General features: G+C 44.3%; 1 protein-coding gene across 1 annotated transcript in view; it reads right to left on the bottom strand.

The window, feature by feature from the left end:
• The window catches only part of KAZN (kazrin, periplakin interacting protein), a 222066-nt gene extending 200153 nt beyond the window's left edge, over window positions 1-21913 (bottom strand). The window contains exon 1 of the mRNA XM_086476148.1: window positions 21793-21913. Within this exon, the coding sequence (XP_086332274.1) occupies window positions 21793-21913 (121 nt within the window). The remainder of the gene's footprint in view (window positions 1-21792) is intronic.
• Between the last annotated feature and the right edge of the window lie 1087 nt (window positions 21914-23000).

Raw genomic sequence — 23000 nt, forward strand, 5'->3', positions numbered from 1 at the left:
CAGCTTGATTTCTCAACAGTTTATCAGGATGCATTTTAGGAATGATGAAATTGAAGACAAAAGATCAAACTATCAAGGTTTAAGGATGACATTTGGCGCCATGTTGATACCAGCCCCGTGCTCTGCTGCACCAAAGCAATGCAGAGAGCATTGCCCACGTATTTACATCCAAAACTTCCTCCGCTCCTGTTGCAAAACAAGGCAATAGTTTACTTTCTTGTTCTGCTGTTACACTCATCACACAGCACTTGTGCATGCACTGGTAGCTGCTTTCTGCCTCAAATTAAACTGGGATTTAATAATATTGCATTTTATACATTCTGATCAAAATTTCATCAGCCACATCGAACAGTAAGCTGCAGTGACAGCAATGAAGGGAGCTTGAGAGGGATGTGCTACTTCCACCCAGGGACAAGCCTCTTCTTGCGCAGCTGCCTCTTCTCTCTTGGTAAATACAGCACCTTTGCAGCCCTCCCAAGTTTAAAACTACTTATTCCTTCCAAAATCTGAGCCAGTTCTGCCATAAAATTAAGGTAGCAAGATGTTATTGTTAACCTCTAAACTATTCCTTCCGCTGCCTTTGCTGACTAGTGAACTATTTCCAAATACTGATGGGTCAGCTGCGTAGCACTCAGTCCTAAAAGAAATTGCACTAGTTTTGCCTTGAGGTCAAGACAAGAAAAGAGCAGCTGTTGCTAGTGAAACAGCAAAACATCCTGCCCGATGGTGTGCAAAGAGCGCGTGGGATTGCACCTCTCTCTCCCAAAAACCTCTCCAGCAGTTGCTGGTTTTAGGCGTCTACCCTAAGGGCAGGGGATGGCAGCAGAGCGGGACATCTTGTTGAGAAAGATTTCTTTTCGTTTATCCACAACAAGTAGGCAAGAAGGGGGTGACCACAAGATGAGACAGACTGAATTATTTTTTACCCCTGCAAAAGAATACCAGGAGTTAGTGACCACTTGGACAAGGTTTTTCACACCATTTCTGTGACCAGGGGGTTTGCTGACACAAGAGCCCTGTGTGGCTGCTGAAACACACGTAGTGTGTCTTCCCACCCAGGGCAAGCAAAAAATAAGGCCTTTTTTTGTGGGTTTTGGGGGTTTTTTTGTGGGTTTTGGGGATTTTTTTGTGCACTTTGTTTTTTAAGTAAAAACCTGTTGCATTTTCTCCTTTCTCAAGCAACAGTAGCATAACATTAACAAACAGGAGAGCAAAGCTAACTGACTTGGTGCAAACGCTGTGGTTTTACCAGTGAGCAGAGCTGCTGCGTTACTCCCTGCTCCTCCGAAGGCAAACCTCGGGAGGCCACGCCACAATCCCTCCGCAAACCCAAAGCTCACGGCGGGTTTAGGCTCCAAACGCTGCGAACCAACAAACCCCAGAGCAATCCCGAGCCCGGATCAGCTCGCTCCAGGCAGACCACGACAGCCCGTTGCTGCCTTCCAGGTGCACTGGTCCCAAAGAAGAGAACATAAATGCAGAATTTCAGGATTCCCATGCTGGGGAGGATGCGATGGTAAAAAGGTTTATGCAACAAAAAGGTTCCATACGTATCGCTGCAAGATATATAGTGCTGCTGTCACATTGTTCTTTCCCTTTATATGTCTTGAAGTTATATACAAGAAGATTAAATAAATACCAAAGCATTAAATTTGTCACCAATCTGTAAGATGGGACAATATAATCATCCCTATTTCGCCTACAGAACAGTGAGGTACAACAAGACAGAGGTAAACCAAAAAATAATCATTAATTTCTGAAATATTTGGAAAATATCTCACTTGTCTGAGACTGTCAGGACGAGCATTTTCAGAGGACTTTGCATTACACTGAATGTTAACTGATTTCCAGGGCACATGCACAGGTAGCCTCAAGTGTCACTGCAAAATTCTCAGCACTTCTGCAACTAAACTGCAGTAGAGAAACTGACTTTTGTTCTTGGATGGTATTGTAGGTTTGGTTAAATTTGACTTAATACAAGGATGTGTTAATTTTATAGAAAGAAAATTCCCCTGCTTTACCCATGAAGTTATAGCCAAGAGATAATGCAAAAAGCATCCCCACTGAATTCTCCACTAGAACTCTCACCGAACACAGCCACACCTGGATTTTCATCCTGCAGGCTTTTGGAAAATAAAGTGATGGCACAAGAATTCAGAGCTATCGGTGTTTTGTCCCCTAACAAACCCACTTTAAAATAAAATAAAAAAATCCTTAAGTGACAAACTTGCATTGTCCTTTCAATTGCTTTCAGACAAACAGATATAAATTGATGTTCTGACCTTTCTCAGGGGTGCAAGACAGAGTGATTTCCTTTCCCCTTTAAACACCAGTAAGTGGATGTGACAGTCAGTCAAGATTTTATTGACACGCAAATATTCCCCACGCAATTACAGATCCTGCTCACTCAGCTGCTGCTCCTGGATCAGGGATAATGACAAACAGGAGCGGGTGAAACACTTCACATCCATTTAACTGCTGAATAAAACTGCCACTTCATTTTTTTTAAATTCTGGTTGTATCCTAAATCTTTCCTTCCTCTCTTTTAAAAAGCACCAGCACTACCATTCACTCAAGATACAGTTTTAAAAGGAAATTTTCATCCTTGTGCTGCACTAGCTCGTTAATTATTTACCAACACATTCAAAATACAGCAGCATTGATCGCAAATTTGTAATTAAGACTGACTTGTATTTTGCACTTAAAGCAGATGTTCATATTTCCCCCCCCCCCCCAATTTTATAACACCAATCCTTTGAATATTTTAAGAATTTACTAGAATATTCAGCAATTAGTTTTACATGTGGGTCCCATCATGAGCATGGCCTTTTCTTGGCTGCATGGTTTCAGTAACAGATCAACACAGACTCCGATATCAACGTTTTACTGAGAAAAATGCAGCTGATTTTAAGCTAGCATTGTTTTCTCTAATGGCTATGATTACCCGCTGTGCAAGGGCTTCTCCACCCCATCGTTGCATTCTCTAGAGATGATACCATGGAAAGATAAAAGGCCAGAGGGTAATTATACTGCTTTTCGTTTCCACTGATCTCAAAGCATTGTGTAAAATACATAAATGCCTCCTACACACAAGCGTCAGATCTAAAGGATTACCTGGTATATACAGGAAGAAATATGTTTGGATATTTTTCAGGGATTAATATCAGAAAAACTCCTTTTATCTTCTTCTGAAATATTTTTTCCCTTTTGCAGCTAACCTATTGGATGTAGAAGGATTTGCTACCACATAGGAGTACCTCTAGTAGTACAGATACTACTACTAGAGTAGTGTAAGTACAGATAAATTTGGAAATACAACCAGAATTACGGTGGCCATTTTTGCATATATCCTCCCCAAGCTTCAAATAAAACTTGCTAAGTTTCCAAGCTAAAATAATTGTTCCCAGAAATACCTTATTCTGACTTTCAAAACAGAAAGAATGCTCAAAGCGCCTCAAACAAGGGTGTTTGGGGTTTGTTTTGGGTTTTTTTACTGTGATGGATAAACTAGAAAAGAACCCCAGCTGCTCATCCACAGCTGGGCTGCCTGTGTTGCACCAACAGCAGCTTTTGTTGGTAAACCACGCAGATCAGATCTCTATCTAAGCTTACAGTTAAAAGTGCTTTTGAACAAGGAGGTGCCTCTTTACATAGTTGTTTTGTGATTTACAGCTCCGCTTCAAGGAGCCAACACACAACACTGCAGTGCCCAGGCCAGCTGTCGAGATGAAAAAGGGCGACGTATGCACTGGCACTGAGGCGGGGAGATCCACGCTCGCGGTTTTAGCACATCGACCAAAAGATATTGCTGTCTATCATACCACGATGGCCATAATGTTTTCATCCGTAGTCACGCAGATGTTACTCAGACTTCTTACACCTGCTCCTCTGCCATTCAGAACCACTAAACAGCTCCTAAAACCAAAGTGCTCTTACAGAGAGAGGAACAAAAGAGAGCATTGCATCTTCCCAAAGAAACAAAGGTCCATCAAATTTGCAAGGAGCAATCTTAAAACTCATTTTTTTATATAATTATTCTTTTACTGGGATATCTGGAGGGGATAATCAATAGAAGAAAGTTTCTCTTTTGTGGATACATTACCATATGGAGTAATTTTTGCTTGACATGAAGGGGATTTCTTCTGATAAGCTTTTGAGCAGAGTAACAGGCATTTGCATATTTAATGGCAAAGGACAAACTGAGTTATTTGAAATGTTACTGAACTTCTATTAATTGGTTTCTCATTTGTTTCCTTCTGAAATCAAGGCATAAGCACATTTCCAAAGTCTCTCCAGGAGGACCAGGAGGTTAAATTGAAGAGTGTTTATTTTGGATTGGAAAGTAAGTCACAGATAATTATTCCTGTTCTTTCTTGTTCCCTTTAATAATTAATGTCTCTTACAGGCCTACTACTGTCAACACGCCCAATATGTTTATATTGGTGATACACAGAACTGAAAAAAAAAAAAATTTAAAAATCCACATTTGGATCAGGTAAAAAACAAACAAACAAACAAACAAAAACCAAACAAGAAGAAAATTCCAAATTAGCAAAGTTATCTGTAGCTTTTCAGCTGGCAAAATACACATTTGCGTTTCTTGCTTGCAACATTTCAATTTCTTTTTCCTCCTGGAATGACTAGGAACACTGAAAACATGGGGTTAGGTTTTCTCTTTCATCCATGGGTCTTTCCCAAACATGCTAGAGACACCGTGGCGTTACCAAATTTAAGATGAGCAGCAGCTTCTAATCCCTGAAGAGAATGACAAAGTGAAAAACAGCAACCATGAAACAATTAAATTTAAGAAAAAAATGAGAGGGCCAGTTGCGTTTTTGATTTTTCTTGTGGTTACGTGAAATGATCTAGTGAACTAAGCAAAGACAACCCTGGAAGGCAAAATACGTGTTGGAGGGGGCAGTATGCAATGGCATAAACCCCCTTGTTCAGCGTAATCTCTCCTGGACCTGGGGAGGGATGGGGATGGAGCCACTCCATGGGCCCCAAAAAGCACATACACCTTCTCCAGCTGCTGCCACGGTGCTGCTGGTGAACTCTTTCATGGACTTAACAGACCAGTGAGATCCAGGTGCTCCAACTAGAGTTCCTACAGGCACAGCAAGTAATTTCCAAAAGCGTTAGAGAGTGCTCAGGATTCTCAGTTCTTCTGAAAACAAAACATGGAAACAAGATGCTTTTTTCAGAAGAGAGAAAAATCATCTTCAATTTTCCTCATTCTGTTCTTTAAAACATGAGGTTTGGTACTGTTAGAAACCTCCATGCTGCAAATCATGTGTGCAAATCATTACACAAATGCTGACTTCTAGTAACATCATCCCCACCTTCTTTCTCCTGTGTAGTACGCTGAAAGACGAATTTAGATTCACACCAGCAAACTCCATTTGAATTTCCAATCAGATACAGTGCCAAAGTTGCTGCAGTTTTACCGTTACGTATTCAAGCATTTCTAATGTTATGTGTGCTTTAGACATTTTTAGGAAGAAAGATGGAGTGAAAAGTAATGAAATGAAATACTTTGCTGCAGCTCAGAACTTCATGCTTGAACGGGCTCCAAAACACAGAAGGCTTTGTCTTGTCTTAAAGTAGGAAAAAGCATTTTAAATAAGCTTCTGAACTATCCAGCTCACGTATCCTCCACCCAAAGCAGCCTCCAAAATTCACAAGGCTCAGAGCTGCGCGGTCACTGCCAGGAAGCTTTACAACCACATCTATTTCCCCATATGTATTTCCTGTGCAGCCTGTGGGCTGGGTGCATGGCCATGGCAAAGGACAAGCAGCATCTGCTGGGCCAGATTTGTTGGGTCACGAGGGAAAAGCTGTGGTTTATACAGATCCAGAAGAGTGTCCCTCCACCCATGGGTGAGGATTTTTACCCACCAGTCTCTGAATATTTACGGCCGCAAAGCGCAGCTGCACTGGAGCCGGCTTGTCTGCACTGTCTCACCCTGAAACATCCCTCAAGACTTCACCTCGGTTTTTTATTCATGCTTCAAAGAGGACATGCTACTCAGAATGCAAGTTGGTTTATATTAAACACTTGTACAGCCTCAGTTATTACAGTGTGAAATAGCTGTAGCTTAGCACTACAGACACTGTTTTGAACCTCAGGACCTGAAGCACGCCATAACTCAATAAACTGCAAAAAGGCACTCAGGAGAGCTGGGAACGTGGATTTCCCACGTCTCGAGCAGCTATGACCGAGTTATTGCAATAGTAGAGGAAAGGATGGAGATGCACATCCACAGACAACAGCATGCAGACGGCTGCATAGCAATACCGCGTGGACATGAAGCATATTTTCTACCAGCATAGATTACATCTCCAAAACCCGCGTTATTTCCAGGCAGCTTGTTCTCAGAGCATCAGTTTTCAAAGCAAGAGTGTAAATTTCTCTAAGCAGGAAAGAGCCATTCCTTCCAGAGCTCTGATTTTACGTGTCACTCAACAAATAACATCTCTGCTGCCTTCCCTGGCCCCCCACCGTTGGTGTTCCCATAACAACAGAGGAGATGGCTCCACCGACACTCACTCCGCTCGCTGCTCAGTTACAACCCAAGCAGCGCAGGGGAACCAGATCTGCTAAAATACTTTCAGGATCTTCAAGGACCAGAACCTTACCCAGTAACTCAGTCTTGCAGAGACTGAAATACATCTGCAATAACTCTTATATTCATCCAATATCCGTTTAAGGGGTTTTTCTATATGAATGAAAACATAAGCTTATAAATGCTTAAAAAAAATCAGGTGCAAAGCTGGAGGAAAAAAAAAAAACAGGTTGAAAAAAATAAAATCTAAGAGAACCTCAAGTTTTGTAGCCCTTAGTTTCTCCTGAATCACAGTGAGCTTTACATATTTAATTCCATCACAAAGTTTTGCAACTCTACATCATTTTCTCTGTGGAATAACGCAGTGTACAATCAAATGGTGAAGCTTAAAGCATTGCACAGAAAGACTTAAATCATGCCATACATGATGAGCTGAAGGGGCAAGACATCAGTGGCAAAACAATAAGGGATATTTGTAAAATAAATACAAACCAAAGAAAACCTAGCAAAGTTAATTGGAAATTCATTGAGGAAAACAGCTAATACTGCTCAAAGAATCTTGCTCTTCCATAAAGGTTTGAGATTTCTTCCAAGGGTTAATATGTACGTCTTGACAAAAGATCTGTCCAACTTGGTCATGCACCCACCAACTGCAGAGTTAATTATGTATAAGTTTACTTAATTATTCATCTATTTATTAACCACACCAACCTTAGAAAACATGGCAAGTGCTCTTCTTCAGACACGTTACTCTTTACTGAATGCAACAACCCTGGCAACCTCCCTCTCACCGTATGCTTATTTCCATCTATGAAAGGCAATAATGGCACCACAGCCATGATACTCGAAAAACATTTCACAACATATGCAAAAATGTACCCTGAAGGGAAGTATCTTACAGAGGACACACTTCTTCCATGTAGTCAAACAAATGAAAGGAGCCATTCATCAGCCTAACAACCCCCTCCAGCACCCAAGAAAATCTGGGAGATTGTGGGTTTGAGGTTGTAACAAGAGTGACTTCCAACAAACACCTATCATTCCTCGGTTTTGCTGTAGTCTGTCACTAGGTCAGGTTCATACTGCGCCGTGTTCCCTGCCCACTGCAGGCTTTGATAGGGGAGCGTGGGCACCTGAGGGGAACGCAGGCTGCGCGCTTATCGCATCGACATTTCAATTGCTCAGCGTTCTGATTAGCTGCTCTTAGCAAGAGAGCCATAAAAACAGTCACGCCTTGGTGACAAGGCTAGAGAGGTCTGAGAAGACCATCAAGCCACAAAAAATCATCATCTAGATGATGCATTAGAGTGCTAATGGTTTAGACTTGTAAAGGGGAAAAAAACCGGTAACGTAAGCAGAAAACGGTACACGGAGTTTATTTCCTAACAAGAAATGTCACAACTAATTCTCAGGCTGCTTATGGAGAAAGGTTAGCTTGGCCTCAGGTGCACTGCTGACAAAAGAAAAGATCAGCAGGTGGAAGAAGTGCCAGCTGATCAGCTTGCTTCACTCTCAGCCCAATCCCACCACAGTCCCTTGTGCTGCCCCTCAGGACTTCTCACGGCCCCGGCGCGTGTTATGTGAGTACCCACAGCTCAGCCGGCACGGCAAGAGTTTCCCAAAGTTGAGGTATGGAGTCAGGTTGCTGTGATTTTAAGGAATACACCAGGTAGTTGGAAGAATCCTTTCTTTCAAGGTGTTCCATACCACTCCTCACTGGTCCAGACCCAGAAGACACCAAGGCATCCTCACACACAAGATTCACATTTTCCCTAATTCTTTCTTTTCCAAAAGAAATCAAGGTGCCATAACAGCTAGCTATATGCTTGGGTACCTCCTGTACAGACAGACAAAGCACAATGCTGGATGAGAAACCGCATGAGATGCCATGCTCTGTGCTGGCAAACGAGGGATGAGAGAAGTTTCCAGCTGAGCTGTGAGTACGAAAAAAACTCGCGGGCTGAGAGCTGGCGGCTGCATCTGAAAAGTGAAATAGTACCTCTATACCTCCCAAAAATGAGGAAAAACTTTCATTCTTCAGGTATGCCATATATAAAATGGGAATAAACAAACTGCATTTCATCAAGAGCATTGCAGTATTTATTAATCCCTCATCTTCGTTGAGCTAATTAATAGCATAAGAGTTACTGAGAGCAATTCCCCAACAGGATTACCACTGAATTATGAGAGTAATTGTTCGCCAGAACTTTATTTAGCTAAAACCTCTTCTCTGGCAAGAAATTCTATGTGCAGTTTGCCCTAAGCTTCAATCACAGAATTATTTCAGGGTGAATTATTTCTGGCCTGGGTAACTCCGTGCTTCCTTGGGCTACTGCAAGCAACGCCAAGCAGTAATTATATTTTCCTTGCACTTACCCATGACACAAAGACTTTTTTCATTTCCTTGGTCACACTGTCCTAGCATCGATCCTAAATATGCACCAGGCAAAATCCAGTAATAAACACAGTGCACACGCTCCAGGCTGATCTGAGATCATGCGCTGTAAAAGGAAGCCGAGTTGAATCAAGTTGACGCAGTCCAGAAGAATTTTCAAGGTTGCCTGGGACCTCAAACAAAACTTTTACACAGGGCACAATTATATGAAAACTCATTGATGAATTTAGACTGATCCCCAGAAGCACGAGAGGCCCTTGATGTGACTCTTACAAGAGTTAGTTTCCAAAAATATTTTTTATTTCCTTGAAATGCCTTTTTTTTTTTAATTTTTTTTTTTTTTTAATTTTTATTTTTTTACAGCAAAATGGCAGATGGCAGACCTATTGCTAAGAGAAAACTAATTTTCCTTTTGGGATTTTACTATTCAGTTTGGGAGACTTCGACACATGACACTAAGCAAATCCTCACGACAGAAAAAGCCATAGACACAAAAGCTCTGATTTTCAAATTTTTATTCCCTTTTTTTTTACTGCAGGTAAAGTCACCATCGCATGATTCCTACAGCTGAACATTTCTTGGGCATGAATTCTCAGGACACACTTGATTTATACCAAATGTGGCCTATTTGATAAACCAAATCCTGCTGCTTGTAATCATCAAATTACGTTAATTTAGCCTAATTACCCTGAAATGAACATAAATCTGTACAGATGAGCTAACCTGAAACAGCCATCATCTCATGGAATTAGCTCTCAGCCTAGGACCTGCCAGACTCATTGTGCACACCGCGACGAGCCCCCACCCATCTTTGGGATGGTCATGGGTGACCAGCAAAGGAGAACGTGCCTGTCAGAGCCGTGCAGGTGGTGTGGCTGCAGGCTGGATGAATGGATGGGAGGGAACCTGGGGCGCAGAACAGCTTCACTTGATACTGTAAATCACAGCGAACCCTCAGCAAGCAGCTCGTGTTGGGAGCGTGTTGCCACCAGCAAGAGACCAGCGATGGCGAGGAGGTTGCAGGGAGCACAGGGCAGCCCCAGCGCTGCTCCCTGGTGTGGGGTTGGGGGTTTGATGCAGTACAAACAGTTTTACAGCCATTAACTCAGACAAACTCGAATCCCACTCGAAAGGAGCTCTGCTTTGCAGCGTACTCTGCCTCCCTCTCCTGGCCTCTTCCCAGGCACTGTATAAATCAAAAACTTTGGTGCAAAGTTAAACGAAAGCAGCATTAGCCACATTAGGGTATTTGTCCATTTATGATGCCCAAAGCCTCGAGAGGAAAACAGTGGAGCCCTGAGGAAATCCTTTCCATCATTAAGCTACCGACCCCGAGCTGAGACCAAAACCAGATTTTGCCGTGGACTGGCAGCTGTAACAACTGCCCCACAAACGGAAAGAAAACAGACGAGCCAAACCACCAATAATCCCTGTTTGAGATCACAAGCACAGGTATCAAAGCCTAACAATTTCTACTGAGCCTTTCTTAAAAGAACCGGTAACAATCACACCCTCCCATGAATCATTTCAAACTTATTACAAAATGCCCACCCCAAGGGAAAGGTGGGGAGGGGGAGCATCAATCTTAAACCACGATTCCCTAATTCAATCAGCAAGAACGAAAGCAGCAAACCTCAAGTGGAACACTATCAAGCTCAATGAGAGCTCAGCATAACAAAATCCCTCTCCCCACAGGGAAACCATAGCTTTCCTGGAGCGCAGTCCAACAGCACTGGGGCATTCCCAGGTAACTGGGGGCAGCTGGGTTATAAAAGCTAAAAGGGAAGCGGGGGGGGGAGAAGAAAAAACACCTAAAAAATCCTGTTCTACTTTCAAGGCAGCAGCTCCAGACTGCATTTGCGTTTTTACATGAGTAAACATAAATGTAATAAATGTATATTTAATTGTCAGCAATATTTGAAGCATCAGACTTCCAGATGTATCTGGAATACGGTGAAATGCTCAAGATCAATAGGATAATGAGCATTACACACGGTTAGATTCCTGAGAATCCCAGTTGTATTTTAAACTTTCCTGTGTGTACTTTGCCATCAAAGCTGGAGTTTATGTTGCCCTTGTTTTTTTCCACATGGTGAACAACAGCTATTAAATGGTATAAAGACCCTCATGAAATGATGGCACCCATTTCTGCTATCTCTGATTCTAACGAATATCCAATTTTAGATAAACATGCAGAACCTCATGGGAAAATCTCACTTCTGAAATGCCTTTTCTGGTGTTCCTACATATGTAGAAAACATTAACGGGATTTAATCCAGTTTAACCAATTGTGAATGTTAAATTACACTTCTAGTTCAGTTACAGTTTGCCCTGAAGAAAAAAGCTTTTTTGTATCTGCAAAAGCAGCATTTCGCTGTTCACAGAAAGCAAATCCTTGCTTATCAATTCAGGTAGCTGACGTTTATAACTCTTGATGTATTTGCTGTATTTACCATGTTATTTACAAAAGTCCTTGTTCTTGGGCAGGGGGGAGGGGAGGAGTGAAAACACCTCAGCTTCCAGTTAAGAAATTGCATCTATTTGTAGAGGATGTTTAGAAACAGAAATCCAAGCCCAAAAGGCCTTTTTCTTACTTTTTTTTTTTTTTTTTTAAGCAACCAGCTCAGCTGGGGCTGCCCATACCAGTAGCCTGACTCAAATCCATCGGAATTTGTGCTGATGGCTCATTGGTTTTCAGGTTGGTATGTTATCAACAAACACACAGCAAGCTGAAAGATAAGCTCCTGAAAACCAAACTGCCCCCAGCTCTGCAACAGGGTACTGGAAATATATTCCCCAAGCTGAGTACCCAAAAAAAGAAAGAGAGAAAAAAAAAAAAGCAAGCTTTATGTTTCTTTGAGGACGTTTGTGCTCTCTCTCAGAATACATACCCAAACCCAGATATTATTTTTTTTTATTATTGCACAAAATTTCTTTTACTTAAGAGCAGGCGCTTGAGAAGCTCCCCACACCGGCTGCTCGAGGAGCTCTTTTCCCCCAGCACTGCAGGAGACACCAGCACAGCGGCCACCGGGGGTCAGCACCACAGCAGAAAGGACGCTTATTTTAAAAATACTAGCTTTTCTAGAAAAACAGAATTAGTCACGTTGTAGGCACCGGCCATAGCCATGTACGCGATCTGTAGAGCCGTGTCTGAGAGAGGGGCTGGATTGTTTAGTGAGGTCTTTTAAAGTCATGGATAGGGCTGGTTTTTAAAGAGTCTTTTGCCCACAGGTTGAAAGACAGGGGAGGAAGCCCGATTCTTTTGCAATCATAAAAATGGCATATTGATTGAACCTGTTGTTTGACACATAATCTTCCCACACTAAACAGAGCCCTTCAAGCACACTGTGCTGGAGATCTTTAACACAGCAGGGAAAATAAGACAACTCTCTTGGCAACCTGCTAATGCTATAGCCAATGAAGCTGAAAACCTTTCTCACAGTTACTGGAAGGGATATACCCAGGAAATGCCCAGAAAGGCTTTGCTACCTCCAAATTAGGAGGTAACTTTGCAGACAGGCTGCAATTCACTTGGAGTGCAAATCTGCACGTCAGGGGCAGGGTGAATACCTGAGCTAGCGTGGGTGGTCAGAGCTCCACCTGCAGCCGCTGCGAAATAAGGATAAAAAGAGGAAATTCTCCTACCCAGAGCTCTGTGATGACAGCCAGGTCACTCTTAATATTTCCAATCCATTTAAGGGAATTGAAGCATCTTTGCACCACACTGCACCCGTCCCGCAAAGCTTACAGTCCGTTCAGGAAAGCATTAAACCCTTATTTAAAGCCTATAGAAATGCCATAAATATGCTCCCAGTTAAGCACATATCATGGCAACACGAGGTCTCTGAGTTAGACATTTGTCAAAGCAGCCTTGAATACTGAAGGAGAAAAACAGAGCGATAAAACTAAGGGATGCCCCGCGTATCTGGCAGATTTAAGCAGGGTTGGCAGGGTATGTAGGGTTAGTCCTGCCTTCCTCTGCTCTGGCAAACTGCAGCTGGAACGGAGAGTCGGTACCTGTAATTCCCAGCCCCTCCAGAAATAGCTGGGTTTGGCTCCAGCGTTATAGAAAATACCACGTCACTGGGTTCTGGAGCGGCAGCACGCAAAAATTAATTACATCCACCGGAGGCGGGGAACAGATGGAGGGTGGTATATGGCCAGAGAATAATTCCTGTGAGCTCTGCAGCCTTACTGGCCTTGCTGCGCACAGCCCAGGCCAGGCTGACCCTGGGAGGAAGGGCAGAGCTGACCCTTTTGCCTCCCCGCTCCCCGGCGGCACAGACCAGAATAGCCCATCGCTCTGGGGGTGCCTGGTGCTTCGCAAGCTTTTGCGTTGCCCCCTCCCTGCTTCACCTCCCTTGAGGCGTCGCGGAGTCCCAGCGCCATCGCTCAGCAATCCTCAGGGCTGTTTCTGGCAAACCTGAGGCCGAGCTCTTTAATTGTGCAGCCGCTGAAGCACGCTGTACCTTTGTTTCAGCGTCTGCAAAATCAAGCTAATAAGAAGCACCTCTGTAAGAGAACCTGAACAGCTCAAATGAGGGGCAGAAGCTATTTATATCCACGCAGAGAAACACTGCAGGGAGAATGAAGTTTCATTTTGCTGCCAGCTCTGCGTACACCCAGAGCATCAGATGCCTTTTGTTTTGGGAAGCCTTTACAGACACACTCTGAATTTCTTGAAATTTAACTTATTTACTTTTCTAACCATGTAGTTGAGGGCAGCAGTTTCAGCCTCCTCCGTGAATGACTGTGCATGCAGAATATAACATATCGTGCTGCAGACAGCATGAACGAGGGCGCTTGATCCCTGTAACCGGGGTCCAGCAGTGGATCACGGCACCGAGAGCCGCTGGTGAACGTTAAGCACATTTACAGGAGATCATGTAGCATAATTGCATTGCTCAAGTAATTGGGTGATCGGGAAAAAGGAATAGTAGAAATACAAATAAATTTAATTACCTGGAACTTACTCTCAGCACAACAGGCAGCGAAGCCCAATTGGCAGAGCAGCACTAACGCAGGGCTTGTACAGAGACGAATGAATTGTTTAATTAACCCGGCTGCTGGCAATTCGCTCCAAGGTCACCATCTCTCGCTGCTTGACTGGGAGCGGTTAAAAAGTGCTTTTTGGATCAAGTCTCATAGAATGATATTGCAAAAATGCAATACTCCTTATTTGCAATCCTTCTGCCACGACCCTTGGGACACTGCAACATTTTCTTTCTCTTCTACACAAAAACCGCTGGTGTCTCTGTCCTAACCTGTTTTCTCCTCACACAGAGGTTTGATGACACTACATTTTCATTCCCAAAACTAATGGAATCCAAACATAGTTTCCCCATCTAGAACAACTTCATATATTTTATTTCATTCAAAGCCAGGATAACATACAGATATTTCAAGAGTATTGTATTTTGGCTCCTATTTGTGGGAACGTTTTGGTTTGGAAAGGCTCAAATGTTTTTAATTTCATCATTGCAGCCATTGCATTAGTCAGGATGATGAAGTACAGAGGCAATACTTCAGCCTTGTTCAGCTGATTTCCCAATTAAAATGTTGATGGCCTAAACATGTTCTGGTAAAATACTTTCACTATTTCAGATGAGAATTTAGGTAACTTAAAAATATCCGCTTACGCAATTCTCAACTAGCTAGATCGCAAATCCCCACCTTCCACAAAATAGGATAAAGCTATAGTAAAAGCAAATACTTTGCTTAATGCCTTTCATTCCACTTTCCTGTTAACAATGCATGGCCATTAAAATTGCCTCAAACGCCTCCAAAGAAAGAAAGGATAACTAATTCGTGTTTGTAGCTGCAAATCTAATATGCATGTTTTCAGTTCATTATTTTGGTGTCATAAAAATATGATGGCTGCTTTCAATTTGAAGGATTTATTGTATCCTTACACTTTGCTATTCAGGAACATTAATTGGCAAAACCAAATTTGTCTGTCAGGAGTGCAGATGAACACTACCATAATTTAATCAGGAGTAAATCAGTTGGCAAGTGGTTACTACACAGATGCTGTAATAATTGAGTCTCTTTGTTGAGATGACAGGAAAAAATTTGTATTTAACTTATGCAAAGAGAAATATTTTCAATATTTTCTTTTTATTTTCTTTTTATTTTCTCTTGTTGGGTTTTTTGATCAGATACTTAATAGCATACGGCAGTCCTAACATTTTGGAAAAGCTTTTCCTCACAGTTTCCTCCTGCTGTTTGCTAAGTATATAGATGTAGGTATGTATACGTCATTTCGTACTTCTTAGTATGCCCACAGTCACTGCCCCCTCCTCCCTCCGGTGGCTGCTCTGTGCTGGTCTGGTTTTAAGCAGATTAGCCACGTCTCCGTGGATTCACCCAGCACAGAGCAGGAGAGACGGAGGAGGTCCCTGCCCACAGTGAGGGTGGGGAGCAGACCCACAGCACCGGGCACCTTGCTCAGCTCCCAGCTGCTGCTAGCTGTTTAGTCAGAGCCCAGAAGTCTGGAGTACTACTTCAGGGACTGTAGCACCAGATCCATCATTGGAAATGTGATTTAGCTGCAGTCTCAATCCCACTTTCCCCACTTCTTTAGTACTCAGATAACCTACAGTCCCGGTTTAGGAAAATACTGCTTTCCTCCCCTCTTCCAAGCAGGTACAATCCATCATGCTCAGGACACGCTCTGTTATTTGGCCATTAGAAACAGCTAAGCTCTGCTGTGAGAGACCCCTGACCCATGATCTCAGCCACACACCGCAATTCCCATGAGCTTTTTGAAACCAAGAAAACCACTCACAGATAACGAACTCTCCAATCTCACATACGCCAGTTTGCTGACTGAAGTGTGATCTCCATTGATTTCTCATGCGCTTCAGGTTAATATTTCTGGAGTATTAGCTAGCCACTGCCTCTGGTGGCCCTGCCCTTAGGAGCCCTGTGCAGCACCCCTGGGTCACCTGTGGCTTCCCGAGCAAGTAGTAAGAGCATAATATTTGTGTGATTAAAAGGAGAACATTGTAAAGCAATAAAAGGTATAAACAGCAAGTGGACTCCATCCACAAGGCACTGATCACCCTTTTCCTCCTGGGGAGCACAGTGCTACCCAACAACATGGCGAGAGAGATAAAAGTCACTTTTTTTATCCCTAGTAACAGTTCATTCCACTGAGTGGAAAAGAAAAATATTAGTGATCTTCCCATTTCATTTCTGTGGCCCCTTAATCTATTCAGCTCAGGCAGGAGCACATCATCTGTCAAAGAGGATTTTTACTTATTGCTTTTCTGGGGAGAGGTAAATGACTTTTCCTCCTAGTGTTGGAGCCGGCAAATGAGAGAATCAGGTTATCCTGCTTACCCCTGAAACACAAAACTCAAAGAGATTTTGGAGTAGTTTATTTCCGATATACTTCTTGCCATCTCAGAAAAATCAGGGTTTCGTTTCAATAAAAGTGACACCTCTTTCTACACCAACACACACAAGGTTATTAATCATGACAATGTCATGCATGGGAAGTTGGCCAGGATCTCATCTACACGTTCTCAAGCACCATAGTGACGAGCACAGAGATTTATGCTGGTTGCTTTCAAGCTGCTGAAGCCTGCCATAATACCAGGACGTAAACCTGATGATGGCTCCACCCCAAGGCAACAGAAATCTTCAAGGGCAGGCAGATTTAGTTACAGGAAGAAAGGAACATTCCCACCCTTGCCATTGAATTTCTATGAAATAACAGTCAGGCCCTAATTTTGTAACACTACAGCAAATAATTTTCTATTCCAGGTTTCTGCCCAGCTGGCCAGCAGTCCAACAGCTCCTGGTGCCTGCACTGAGCATCACAAGTCTATCGCCCAGGAGGAGTAGGCTCCGGGGATCACTGAATTCATCTCACCTCTCTCACCTGATACCTGCTCCTGCTTCTTATTTCCCCAAAACTAGGCAATCTGCTGGTGCACAGACCCAACCTGCGGCACGCTAATTAAACAAGACTGTTGCAATTGCCTTTGGAAACAAAGTCTTTTTGCCACACATTGTCTTCTCTCGGGAGAGCAAATGAAACAACTTGTTACCATGAAAAATTTATTACTGTCTAATGCACATAGGAAACCTAACGCACTAAGTACCAAGGAACATGTTTCCAGCCCTGCTTCCATGTGGTCTCAAACCAACCGATCCAAGCAAATTTTGTGCTGACTGTTTGCTCTTGTCGTCCATGGGAGGAAAGAAGAGCTGTCACAAAAGGTTTGCTCAAACGCCCTCATAGCTGCAGCCCGATCTCACTGAAATGTTGTACTTAAGGAAACCCAGGACCAGAAAGGATCGCAGCTTTGATCTGAACCCGTTAAATCACCTTTCACCATACACAGTGGCAGAAAATAAGAGAGGGACACGGCTCCCAAAGTGCCTGATGGGGACTGCTAACCTCAGCTTTTGGGAAGAAGGTGAAGCCATATGACCTCTGCTCCATTTCAGCTCCAGGTAAAAGGTTTTAAATCAGATCCTGTTTCACTGATGTTTAATTAAATCACAGAAAAACCCACAAGGGACTAAAGGACAAAAAATATGAGAGCACAGATGGTAAACGTTCTTCTCCTCAGCCGCATTTTGAAAGGTCAGAGATTTCCTTCAACATCTTACAAGGGGCTGAGATTTTCCCATAAATTCTTCCCCAATTGCTTGATGCATGCTTTACATCAGCAAATAGATTAGTGAAGTTTTCTTAACAAAGGACTTGGCTACAAAGGAGTTATTAGACAGAGAGATGTCCCATGCGGAAACACAGTAAGTTACAGACAAACACTGATCTGTGGTTTTATTTTGAAAAACCCTGCCTGCTCTGCTGTGACTGCTCCACTATTAAGCTGTCAGTGCTGGGTTTCCCTCAGACCTGACTTGTGCACTAGAAAATTTGTCTGCTCTGTGACTCTCTGCTTCCTTTCTCATCAGACAGGGCATTGCTCTCAACTCAACGCCTTATAATCAATGTTCAAATCTGTTCAAGGAAAATTTGCTGCCTTCTCAGTAAAAAAAAAAATGAACACAAACAGCACAAAGGTCAAATTATTCCTCGGCCAGAGCATCAATATGAACAGCAGTACCTTCGCTACCCTCCAAGGTGCTTCCCTTTTGCCTTCAAACCCTGCTCGCAGCTTCCCCATTCATTGCTGACACTGTTGAAAACTCCTTTTACTGCTGTCATTTTCCTGGTGCAAAGTATGGGAGTGGTTTGCCCAAGGGGAGGTGAAAACTTTGCATCTGCAAGGCAAGGACAGCTTGGAAATGGCTTGGGAGAGGAGCGAGGTTCAGGCTCCCAGGAGGCAGTTTGGTCCTTGTGCTCATCACAGCTTGAGGTGGGAGACGTGTTGCCCAGCACGTTCTGCCATTTTTTAATTCAGAAGCTGCCAAATGGGAAAAAACTAGAGCCTTTTGTCTTGGTATTAGCAAAATCCATAGCTCAAATTTGTGCCAGATTCAAATTCATGTGTCAAACAAGAGAGATCCTCCAGCATTGCCTGGTGGACAAGACTTGCAGCTGAGATGCGGTTATGAACACAGCCTCCTCTCAGTTACTCCGTTTGGAAATCACCAGCCTTGTAGTTAAGTTGGATCAGATGCAAACCCAACCAACCTGCATGGCTTGCCCATGAAACAGAAACCTTACTCTCCGAGCGATCCTAGATGGGAATTACAGTTCCTCTTTTGAAATTACACTCTCTTGAAAGGTGACCGTGCCCCCAGACAACACTGATAGATCTTTTGCACGTCAGGAAAATTGAAGGCCTGCAACAGCAAGGATTTACTGCCTCAGGAAGCTGGAGCTTTGTCAGCGAACTCCCAAACCAGGGAGTTAAGTCAGCTGCAGTCTTCTGATCTGCACTATTCCCTGTGTTCAGTGTAAATAAAAACCCCTGGTAATTGCAAGAAACACACCTCAGGAAACAAATTCGTTGAGGTACAGTAAGCTTTGTAACGTAAGCAGCAACAGTACAGTGGGGCAGAATAGGAAAATAGAAAACTGATTTTCAAAAGAGCATCCTGCATAATGTACAAGTAAACAGTGCTTCAGAGGTTAAATAAAGATCAAGTACTTGTTCAAAGGGCAAAACAGCTTTGGAGCAGGGCTCCCATATGACAACGTATTCTTTAGACCAATGTTGTGATTACCATAGTACGTCCTAGGGTATTATGCAAATCTACAAAAACTATGCATGAATAATCAGCCAATTATGCAGAATCAGCTGCACAAAAAACTTTTCAAGTCTTCCATCAAACGGGAAGACGTGCAGCTGGCAGGAGAAAAGTTAACTTTCAAGACATTCAGTATTTGGTTTTGACAAAGTTATTGAAGAGCAGCATTAGGCGAGAGGGACACACATTTGCAGTGGGGTGCCATGCACCCTCTGCTCTCTCCCTCGAGGACACAAAACCTAAGGCATATTCTGCAATATGCAGACCCCAGCTCTTCTTGAAGGTGCTTTGGAGGAAAAGAGTCCTTATAACAAAGGCAGAAGCTATAGAAAACATGGGATCTTTCCAGATGGTACATGAAAGTTGTGCTGTCAAGCTTGTGATTTGTTTGGAGTTCAGCATTTCTCCAGGCACATAGTCTGACATTTAATTCAGGCCAGGACCTTTATCATTTGAGCACACTGCCATATTTTTAAAAAAGCCCAATTATCACCAGCGACAGGGACGTGGTACTGGGTGTCTACAAGTCTTGCTCATGAAATTTGGACTATACAGGTCAGAACTTAACTCCACCCAGCTCCTCAGAAATTGTTGTTGCGAAAGAATTGCAAGGGGCAATTTTTTGGTTTGTATGGTTTGTAAAGGCACTTGCACAATCCTACACGGCGTAGAGCCCTTTTGTGGCTCTATTCCAAATGTCATTTGTTCAGTGGCATAGGACACAACTAAGTAAGTAGAGCTTGATGACCCAAACCTGTATCCACTCCCGTTTCCTTAGGGCACCCTTCCTGACCACATTAAAACCCCAAAGTACGGGGACAGCTTGGGCAGCAGAGTTTTGCAAGGCCTTGTGAACACAGGCGTATCCACAAACTCATCAGCTGAAGTTCTGCTCTCAGGTCTGCTCAGTATCTATAATATTATTGCCATAAGAATAGAAAGCTCACATAGATGGAAATCTCACACACATTTAATCTACTCATGGGCTTTGAATGCCAGTGATGTTCATGGCAGCCATCCTTACATTGCACTGCACCTTGTACCCGAGAAGACATCTAGAAAATCCTACCAAAATGATCCATCAGAAGGAAGGAAATCATATGGTTGAGTTACTGAGGTGGGATTCAAAAGCCCTAGATTCACAGGATTCCTCTCTGGCATTTCCCTCTAAGAATGGGAAAGGAAAAGCAAAGCAAACAAAATTACCACCTGCGCTTTCCCACCTGGTTGGTCTTACTCATTTGGAAAACAGATTGCTCACTCAGAACTGGGGCTTTCTCACACACCTCTTCTTTGGGTAACATCTGATGTAATGGATCCACAGCCTGTGGACTGATCCCAGGCCATACAATATAAAAGATTAATACTGAACCCTCTTGAAAAACTACCTGACATTTCCTTGGAGGTAGCAGCATGACCACAGGCTTGATTAACTGAGTAGTTGTCAGCTAATGAGTCATTCTAGCTAGTACCTGTGAAAGTGCTACAAGAGACACAACAGAAGTTGCACAGAAACCTGCAGTGAAAACTTAATACATAATATTTTGGATCTCACCACGTACGTAGAAACACTATGATCCAAACATCATTAGTTACAGAACTGGTTGGGGAGAAGAGAGAGAAAGAAAGGATGGAACACTTTGGAGAACATGTTTGCTAGGGTATATGCACCATCACAGACAGCAATAAGAAAGTACCAGTAGGTCCGAGTAAAGAGAGCCCGAGAAATTCAGAGCGAGTGTTGTTCTGGTATCATTACAAAAACACAGGCTTTCTCCACAGCCATAAGTAAACAATACATCCAGTCTCTGAGCTACCTGTAAGTAGGGATAGGAAAAAGAGAACAAGCCTTGTGAAATTCATTATGCCAATCTATTAGTCTTGGGAACTCAGGGACGAAGGAGGATACTAGTGCAAAGCTTTGGGGCACTTACTGGAGCAGTGCTTCAGAGCACCTGCACAGAGCAAGTAAGAAAAGCAAGAGGCAAAAATGGAAAATTTTGGATTAGTCATGTTACATGCTCCCTCTTTAATATTCAAAAGGCCCAGGCAACAGACAATCAGGTCCATCTGCAGAGATATTACAAACGTATGAAAACAACTGGGAAAAGGAACAAAGCTTCTAGATGCCACAGTAACATAAACAGCCACAAAAAGCAAAGGAAAAAAACCCAAACACTTTGTCCTTCATAGAAGTGAATACCAAAGCAAAGATCTGCACACCTAGAGATGCTCTGCACTGCAATAGTCACCCTCCAAAACAGCCAATCAACCTCCAGTTTGAATGTCATTATTCTGAAATTGGAAAAAAAATGCTATACGTGTTGTGTACATGTCTAAACATAATGGTAACTTCCACTATCAGGCAAAGAGCAGCTTGTTCCAGTCCACAGTAACCCAAAACACATAGTCATCCCAACCCTTGCCTCAAATGTGTAACTACTTGAACACAAAGCTTTTAAGTGGTTTGGAGAGGAGTTGAGGCAGGTATGCAAATACAAGCGGGGTCACTCCAACTTTCCCTTTGGAAAACACCAGGTTTTGGGAAGAACTTGGGAAACGGGACAGGGAAGGGAAGAGATTAAGGATGTTGCAGACCAGGAGGCGAGATGTAGGATGTCGGGGCTGTACGTGCGCGGGTCGCCCTCTTACCTGCTTCCATCAGCTGGCACTGCTGCCCAAAAACTTGCGAGAAGGTAACGGGGCCTGCCGCAGAGCTGGAGGTCACCGGAGAGGAGTCCATAGCTCTCTTCGGGTCCTTTGTGTTAGTCATGGGGCAGAACCCAGCAGCTGTGAGAAGCCTTCTGCCCCCTCCTGGATCCTCAGCGGGCAGGAGGAAACCTCCGCTGAGCAAAGGTGCCTCTTCCCGAGCCCAGAGGATGCTCCTTTCTCTCTTTTCAAGGCAGAGTAACAGCACGCGTGTTTTCAGTTGAGCGTCATCAGTATTTTCATTGAGACCCGTGTCTGCCTCTTCCAGGAGTTGTGCAGTGTCCTAGGCAGGTCTGGGGGCCTCAGGCACAGATTAGCACTAGGCAGGGAGGATTGACGCCTTCTGGGGCATCTGCCATAGTTATAGCAAAGATACGAGTCTCTTTTCTTCTCCTGGTGGAGCTGAGGCGTCTAAACCCAGCAGCTACCGTGTCCATCAGCTTGGGCACATCTCCCCTCGAGGAGGCACCGGGAGTTCTCCCCCCGGCGCGAGGTACCGGCCCCGCCGGGATGCCGGGATGCCGGGATGCCGACCCGCCGTCCTTCCAGCCGAGGACACGCCGAGATGCTGGAGCACCAGAAAGATCTCTGTCGGCTTTGGAGCCCGGGCTTCACCTTTGGCGGTTAGAGCAGGCGAAGCCGGTGGCCGAGGAGCCCCCGCACCCGCCGCCCGCTGCCCAAGATGGTCCCCGCTGCTGCGGGGCTCCCACACGCCGGCAGCCGCCTGCAGCCTCCGCTCGGGGGGCTCTGCCGGCTCCCGGCATCAGCCCCCCCACCCCTCCACCGTGGTTTATTCCTTCCTGACCGCCCTCTCTCCCTTTCCCCCAGCAACACCGGCGAGGGGGAGGAGGCTGGAGCCGCCGTTAACCCCCCTCGCCCTGCCCCGCCGCAGCGGCCGTGCCCGCAGCTCCTCCGGAGGGCCCCGGCAGCGCTGCCTCAGCTCTCGGCTGCTCGCCTTAACCCCCTCACGCCTGCTCCCGGGATGCCGGAGGGAAAGGGGAAGAGGCGGCGAGGGCTGGGACCCAAACCTGCCGGAGGGGGGGGGGGGGGGGGGGAAGGATGCCCGTCGCTTCGCCTCCCGCAGGGCTGCGGGCGCGGCGCTGCTGTAACTCCTTCGGTGGAAGGAGCAGCCGGGGCCGCTCGCGTGGAAA

The sequence above is a fragment of the Leptosomus discolor genome, chromosome 20 (genome assembly GCF_034619465.1).
Source record: "Leptosomus discolor isolate bLepDis1 chromosome 20, bLepDis1.hap2, whole genome shotgun sequence".
NCBI lineage: Eukaryota > Metazoa > Chordata > Aves > Leptosomiformes > Leptosomidae > Leptosomus > Leptosomus discolor.